Below are 8,365 nucleotides of genomic sequence, written 5' to 3' on the forward strand. Positions count from 1 at the left end.
GAAATGTAAGCAGTCCATGTATCAAGAAATAGCCAGTTCATCATACGTGAAAATAAAAGTACAGCTTGTACAACAGTGAATGGCAGTTACAGTACTCGAAAAAAAGCCAACTTTGTGCTTCACAGCTAAACTGTATACATCTTAATAATTTTGTTCACTGAAGCATTTGGCTAATGACAAGTCTTTGAATGGCACTCAGGCCTAATGATTACAGTGCAAGATACCAGTAAAACTGTTTACTCCAGTTTTTGCTGTAATGGCTCAAAAAGACTAAAATCTTAGTGTTAGGATCTCTTCTTAAAACTGTTTTACAGGAAAAGCATTTCACCATCAACACCCTGCATTGCCCAGTCTGACTACAAAGTAGTAGAACATGACAAATAGGCATATACACTGCAAAACACAGTTCTGTTTAATATTTATTTGTAGAACATGAATTTCTGAACAGATTTAACCAGAAATATTCACACCCTCAAACTTTATTGAAGATTTTTTTTGAAAGACTGCACCCATTAAATAAAGGTTATTCTTTGTTTCAAAACAGAGTTCCAGCATAAATCACTCCTCTATTAAATAATTCTGAGCATTAACCTGTGTTTCCACAGTATTTAAAGTGAGAATTACACCCTTCCAAATACATATTGCATAGTTATCTGCATTCCTTTTTAGCAGATACCCCAGCACTTATTTCAATAATCCAACCATCACTTCACTGATATCCCACAACTTTCTTGCAACCAAGTCATCCATGGCTTTGGGCAGGAGTTCCTCCTCTTTGCAGTCCCCAAAGTATTTCCCTGACACACCTTCAACCTCAGGAGAAGAGGCCAAATAAATAGAAGTTTGGGCTCCTTCCAGAGGTGTTTTGAAGAAAGCCCACGACACCAAATTGAACAGGGGTTTTGCCAGCAAAGGAATATTCACATGCCTGCCTAAATTTGTTCTGACAATCCCAGGATGAAGCGAATTTACAGTGACTCCTGTCCCTTCCAATCGACGTGCTAGCTCCCTTGCAAATAATATATTAGCCAGTTTACTCCGGCTATAACAAAAGCTTTTATTGTAACTTATTTCACTGTTCAAGTCTTCAAAGTTGATCTCTCCGTATTTGTAAAGCTTTGAGGATACTACCACAATCCTGCTTGGAGCAGAATTTTTGAGGAGGCCCAGAAGAAGGTTGGTAAGTAAGAAGTGACCCAAGTGGTTTACGCCGAATTGCATCTCAAAACCATCCTCTGTCTTCATGTATGGACACTGGAATATCCCTGCATTATTTATCAGAACATCCAGCCTTGGCTCTTCCTTTAAATAGGAAAGAAAAACATCATTCAGTTTTATAATGCAAAGCATACTATTATGCTTAATATTTCTCATTAGACACCATTAGAGGGAAATAACTTAATTTCTAGTTCTCTAAATTGCAACTTTCCAATAGTCCCTAAATTGTTAGTGAAAAAAAAAAAAAAAAAAAAGAGCTACCACTAAACCAAACATTTGACTCCAGCAGGATGCAGGTACATGAAAGCAGGTCTGTTCAACTTTTAATGTGTGCAGACAACACAACATCTGTTTCTCCGGGAACAGCTTTCTATAGGAATTCAGTGGTATTTTATCTTTGTGATGCATTTTGTTTTCCTCTAAAAAAGTAACCTCCTTATTATACTTGGAAAAGTAGACACATTCATGCATGATAACTGTTTATGACAAACCTCAGCCACAGGCAAGGGTTCTACCACAAAAGTTATACAGATATAGAACAAAAAGCATTATCTCAAAGAACTAACGTCACTGTTGAAGAGAACCTGTCATATTGCAAGCCCATCATCTCACTGGGAAGATGTAATGAAAAAATTTGAAAAACAACGTTCTCATGATTTTAAACACTATCTCATTCGAATATATTTCATTGCGCTGCTTGGTGCAAATTACAGAGCAGAACTCATGATAGAAGAGCAACATTCATGATTCTAACTGAGCAGGTTTCATACAATGATTTATTTAATAGGTAAACTCAAGAAATGTCTACGGGACTGAAGCTTCAAATTTTTATGATATGCTCAGCACATGCTGCTTGATGGATCAGTATTCTGGTTCAGACTGAGAGCAATCAATCAGGAAATCAGTCGCATCAGGAAATATAAGTAATTAACACAGGAAGTGGTGAGGATAATTCAAACGTACATTATATACTTCATGTTCCAGGATCCACTCAAAAACTGAAAGCTTTCCAAATTAACCAAAACAATTAATTCTTCAAAAAATACAGGTTAAACTAAGCTGCCCAAATAACCTCTGAATTCAGCGATTTCACCAATGTCTGAAGTGTCACAGGAAACTTATGTTTACATGACTCAGATGCAAAAGTATTAATTTGCCTAACACAAAAAGCAGCGTGAGTTTTCTTTGCTGCTAATTCTTTAAAACTAACGTAGGCAAGCACAGATCACTTCAGGTCATTTTGATGATAAAAATAGAGAATCTCAAGACAAATTTTATACCATTTGCCTTTTATTTGACTATCATTTGGCGGCAAAGATACAGAGAGCAAAACACAAATTTTCACTTGGCATTCAATTAATGATGGCTGGCATTTGACACCACAAAACATCAAGTAATTCAGCCTCCGGTTTCTGCAGAACTTCATGTTTCTCAGTGTTTCACATAATTACAAAATCATGATTTGAAGAGCATCAAACACAATTCTCCTCACCCAAAGGGACATAATGGTATCTATCACTAAGCAAGAGAAGAACTGAACAAGTGTCTCACTGCAGATTTGCTGACTGAAGCATTACTTCCTTTAGAGAACATTGTTTTAGAAACTTTTCACACCACCTGACCAGAGGATTCATTTCACAAGAATTAACACTGCAAGAAGGACTTCCACTTGTGTTATTTTCTGAGTCTCCTAAATTTAATAATCTAGAGTAATGTGATTAAAAAAAAAAAAAAAAGCACGCCAAGCAGGCAGCTACCATGACCAAGAACATCAGAGAGTACAAAATATTGCTTTGACAGCCAGTGCTATTCTTTGTGGCTTCTGAGCTTGCTTCCATTTTCTGCATTTTTCCATGGAGCCCTCCAACATATCCAAGTCATTTTTTTGCAATGAGGCTAAGGAGTGAAAGACGTAATCTCGCAGTTTTGGAATGGAAAGCTCCCACAAAGTTAGGCTGCAGGAGTGCACTGTTCCCCCATCCTGACAATATTTAAGCCTTTTCACCCCCATCCTGATGATCTTTAAATATTCTTCATCTCAAAACACACAAACAACACAAAAATATCCCCATCAACCAAACAACCAAAGGAAAAAAACAAAACAAAACAAAAAAAACCCACAACCAACTCAACTCCAAAAAGCAGACACAGGTTCACAGAAGACAAATAAGGTGAACTTGAATGTAACAGCTTCTTGAACTCACATTCCTTGTTATTCAGCTGCTTTGGGGATTATTTTGAAAATAAAACTTAAAATGCACCTGAGAGCTGCACTCTGCAAATACATTCACTCTCTCTTTCACTATCCATTTCTCATTTACAGGCATTTTTACTGGCTTTACCAATGAAGAATGGATAATAAATTTACATTTTTGGATATTCTGTACTACAGAAGATATAATTTTATAGGTTAAACAGTAAGTTTCTGGTCTAGTGTTTTGTATCATTTTGTATATATGCCTATTTTCACAAAATACTGAAGTAACATTAGAGCTTGTAACTAGATTTATATATACGATTACATATGATTACACAGAGCTCCACCAGAGCTCTTTTGACTTTTTTGGATATTTAAGTTTTACAACAGCTCTTTGAAAGTCAATACAATGTAGTCTCTCTCCATTTTCATTTCTCACAACTGCACTTGAGCATCTTTCAATAAGCAACTCAATAAGCAGTGCACCACGTGGCAGAACTGACTATGCGTGGTTTCCCACAACCTTGTGTCTCATGGTTTGCACTGCTAGATGTGATGAGAGTCCCAGCTGAAGCTTTTAATTGGAGTGGAATGGCTCTAATGGTGCCTCCCAGTACTCTCTGGTGTCTAATTGTACTGTTGAACTCATATTGCAACATTTCCATCAGGAGAACTGACTGGATGTCTCTGATCTTAAACTTTTTTTTTTTTTTTTTCTTCCAGGAAATTTGGAGAAAATATATATATTACAAAACATCTAACCACTAAACTCAGCTACTGTTGGCAAGAGATGCAAAATGTGTGGGAGTCTGGTGTTGCTGAGAAGACAGCAGGATGGACGCAGTTGCGAGCAGTTCACTCATGAACCTTTACTGCTATGGGGACAAGGCTATGCTGTAATGTCAACTTAAAGGCAAATTAGTTCAGAACAGAAAAGCAGAGAAAAGGGAATGTTTTATGTTTCTCATAAAATAAAAAAGTTTTATTTGCAGTACTAGAACAGCCTGAACAAATACGAATCACAGAATGGCTTGGGTTGGAAGGGACCCCTAAGATCATCCAGTTTTAACCCCCTGCCATGGGCAGGGACTCCACCCACTAGATCAGGTTGCCCAGGGCCTCATCCAACCTGGATGATACCTCCAGGGATGGGGTATCCACAGCTTCTCTGGGCAACCTGTTCCAGTGCCTCAGCACCCTCACAGTGAAGAATTTCTTCCTGATGTCTACTTTAACCTGACCCTCTTTTAGCTTAATACCATTCTTCCTTGTCCTGTCATTGTCTGACTGAGCAAAGAGTCACTCCCCATCTTTTTCATAAGCCCCCTTTAAGTCCTGAAAAGCTGCAATAAGGTCACCCCGGCGCCTTCTCTTCTCCAGGCCGCACATCCCCAGCTCTCTCTGCCTTTATTCATAGCAGAGGTGCTCCGGCCACGACCTTTAAGCTTCGAGCAGCCAGCACAGCACGTCCCACTTATTTACACCACCCCGCACCCCCGGGCCGAGTGCGGGCAGGCGGGGGAGGTGGGGGGGGCTCCCCTCTACCCCCGGCAGGGCCCGTACCTGGACGACCTGTCGGCAGAAGTCCCGCACGGAGCTGAGCGAGGCCAGGTCGAGCTGCCGGACCACCAGCTCCCCGCCGCCCTCGGCCGCCTCCCGCTCGCCCAGCTCGGCTCGGATCTCGCTGGCCGCCCGTTCCGCCCGCGCCCGGTCCCGGCAGCCCATGATGACCCGGGCCTTCATCCGCAGCAGCTCGGCGGCCACCGCCCGGCCAAGCCCGCTGTTGGCCCCGGTGATGATCACCGTCTTGCCCCGCATGGAGGCCCCGGAGCCGGCGCCGGGCCGGGCCGCGGGCCGCAGCCAGCGCCAAGCTGCCAGCAGCAGGCCCCCGCCCAGCACCGCCGCCGCCGCTACCGCCGCGGCCATGGGAGCGGGCCCCGCGTTAGGCTCGGCCGGCCGCGCCGCTGGGCATTGTGGGGGTTGTAGTCCTGCAGGGGCTTGGTGAGCCCTGAAACCACCCGGGACTATGGCGGAATATCCCGAGGTGGAGGGATAGTCGAGTTCAGCTCACGCCTGCCCGCAGGGAGTTAAACACTTCTTCTGAGAGGGCTCCCAGGAGCGGCAATGCCACCACCGCTTTTAGGAGAGCAGCAGCCTCTGCAAGTTTTTGGCCCAAGCCCCAAGCCCTCTCTCCCACCACTCGCAAGTGCCCACCATCTTCTGGAGAGTGACTGTGCCAGGCTTTCGCATGCCACCTGGCCTCTGTGCCAGTGAAATATTTTGTGCAAGTTCAATTTAGGCGCCCAAGTGCAGTGAGAGCCCCAGCCCACACTGCCTTCGAGATCAGATTCCTTTCTTAGGTATTTCAGCAGGTGCTGTAGTTCTGGATCAAGACATGTTGTGTGTCCAAGCGTTAAGACAGATGTCGGTACATGGCCAAACATGTCTTGCAACATCTGTGTTGCAAGCAGAAGGGATGGACCGGGTGGGGAAGTGTTACACAATTCTTCGTGGTGGTGGCTGCTCTGGCAGCTAGCCTAGGGTCTAAACATGCCAGCGAGCTGACAGGCTGACCTGCTGAACACTTGCTTCTAGGACCAGCTTCAGCTGAGTAATATCACCTAGGGGGTAGCCTATGGGAGGTAACCAACTTTTGTTGACTTCAGGTCCAGAGCTGTCTGTCCCATCCCAGTGTGGTGGAAGAGAGGCTGCTTGCAGAAGGTGTGAGTACATACACTCACTTACATACACCACATGCACATTCACTGGTCTCTTAAATACTAGTACAGGTTCTAAGTCTATCCAGTTCCTATACCCAGAGACTCAGGCACCAGCCCTGATGCTGGGTTTTCCCAGATACTGGTCTCTTCCTGTGTGGTGGCTTGTCCAACTAGAAGTATACTAGTGGTTCACATACAAATACTGAGGGGCCCTCAAACAGCCGGTCTCTCTGGTAGCTGCATCCAGACTGTCTCTATCCATTTGGCACCAGACCCTCAGGCCCCTCGGACCTGTGACCTTGCTCTCTGATGGCTGGCACTCAGATCTCTTGTCCTACTTACCAGCCGGTCCAACTGGAAGTTCCTTCATGGTCCACACACACATGCTCAGAACAAAGAGTGACCTGTAAAGAAAATAGAAACAGTATTTGTGAAGAAGATATGTCAGACTGCAGTGTTGAGGTACAAAATTTGGTCAAACATGTTGACCAAACACCTGATAACCTGTGACCAGTCCCTTTTATCCCTCTCTCCTTCTATTTTTTTCCATTTTGGCTCCTCACTCCACCTTGATTCCTCTCCCTCCCTTATTATTGCCACTTGCACTTACCATCTTATAATAAAATTTGTGCAGCCCCCAAATTCTCTCTACTCTCACCCACAATTTTCTTTCCACCTGCATCCCATAATAAACCCTTTACCCTTTTAGACAACAATTCTCCTTAGTCTGCATGGCATTTGAGCAAAAAATTATTTGCTTGGTTCATACTAGCAGGTTTCACACCAGGAATAATGGTTGAATCATTCACCTCTGATGACCTCAGGAGGAGCTGTGTGTTCTCTTATTCTGTGATTAGGTTAGTTGGGTTCCTTGGCCCTTCATTGTTCCTCTGATCCTTGCTGGATTTAATTTGATTAGATGTTAGATAACCTAACAGAGCCCTTCTGAGGAGCTGAAGCCGATTGCAGGTGACATAAGGTTAGAATACAGGTTCCTCAAATGCAATTAAGATCTGAGAAAGACAAAGGGTGCTGTTGAAAAGCCTTAGAGCACTGATATTTGAACTGCTTCCTTGTTGCTGCACCGAGCCTGTCTGAATTTAAGAAGAGATTGGACTGTGCACTTAGGCACATGGTCTGAACTTTTGGGTAGACCTGTGCAGTGTCAAGAGTTGGACTTGATGATCCTTAAGGGTCCCTTCCAACTCAGGATATTCTATGATTCTATGATTCTACAAACGTGGTCATTACTTTCTCCTGGAAATGTAAAATGGCACTTGTAGTAACATTCTTTTAGCTAGGCTGTTCTCAGTAGTCACTGGAGTCTTACAAAGCTGTCAGATTGAGAGGCCGGCCTATCAAATTTAAATATTAAAGGATAGATAACTTTCATATCCTTACTGTGTTTTCAGAGATGAATGAATCTTGTTTCCCAGTGAGATGTTCTTCCATATGCTCTGCTCAGAGTAAATTATATCTTTGGAGGTGTTGGGGCCATGCTAATGATACTGCCTAGTGACCTTACAGCCAAGGACTGTGAGAGAGGGATGGTGGTTCTCAGTGAGGTGCCAAAATAAAAGAACTGGAAAATTTCCTGTGAGGATTCATCCTGTAAGAAATCCTAATGGATGTCAAGGATCCTGCCTGGGTCTATCATTGGCCAATTCAGCTTTCAGTGCAAGGATCATTCTACATAGGAGCTAACCGGTCATAGTGATCAGAAGCTGCTCATCAAAGCAGGGATGACATGTACATTCAGATGTCATTGGTTCCCAAAACTACTAAGCAAGGTAACTGAAAGTTATTTCTCTCCTAAAACATCCACCTGCTTCACTGCTTTCTCTACCCATCTATTGTGTTCAAGGAGATGGATGTGTTCTTTTCAGTAATACTTCAAGTCAGTCCAGATTACAGGTTCTTGCAGAGGCAGAGGAGCCCATGTGGAGGCACCTGAAGTACCAGTTGCCAGCTTCTTTTTCATGTGTCTATCATCCAGTGTTATAAACAAGCTGAGGCAGTACAGTCCAGAACCATAGGACTCTTCTCTATTCCCCCATTGAAAACTGCTGTGCTTTTAACTGTGACTGGCTTAGAGTAATGAAATGCTGGGGCATAAATTCATGGTATCCTCATAAGCATGAGAAGCAAGTATTTTGTTCTGCTTTGGTTTGTTCTGTTGTGGTTTGGAGTGCAATTCTGGACAAGTCTCTGAGGTGTGTGCTTTCTTTTA

At 43.3% G+C, this 8,365-nt stretch overlaps 1 protein-coding gene across 1 annotated transcript; it reads right to left on the minus strand.

The window, feature by feature from the left end:
- Positions 1-401: 401 nt before the first annotated feature.
- Positions 402-5,346, minus strand: LOC309876495 (retinol dehydrogenase 14-like). Its single transcript, XM_082756846.1, has 2 exons — positions 4,979-5,346; positions 402-1,302 (listed from the first exon to the last, which is right to left on the minus strand). The coding sequence occupies exons 1-2, from the start codon at positions 5,339-5,341 to the stop codon at positions 685-687; spliced, it is 981 nt and encodes a 326-aa protein (XP_082612972.1). The 5' UTR covers positions 5,342-5,346; the 3' UTR covers positions 402-684.
- Positions 5,347-8,365: the final 3,019 nt, after the last annotated feature.

The sequence above is a fragment of the Aythya marila genome (genome assembly GCF_965140915.1).
Source record: "Aythya marila genome assembly, chromosome: 3".
Lineage (NCBI taxonomy): Eukaryota > Metazoa > Chordata > Aves > Anseriformes > Anatidae > Aythya > Aythya marila.

Excerpts from the sequence above, each read along its gene's own strand:
- LOC309876495 (XM_082756846.1), bottom strand. The coding sequence starts at position 5,341 with ATGGCCGCGGCGGTAGCGGCGGCGGCGGTGCTGGGCGGGGGCCTGCTG. Across the intron at positions 1,303-4,978 it reads TCTGCCGACAGGTCGTCCAG|GAAGAGCCAAGGCTGGATGT; the intron begins GTACGGGCCCTG and ends TCCTATTTAAAG.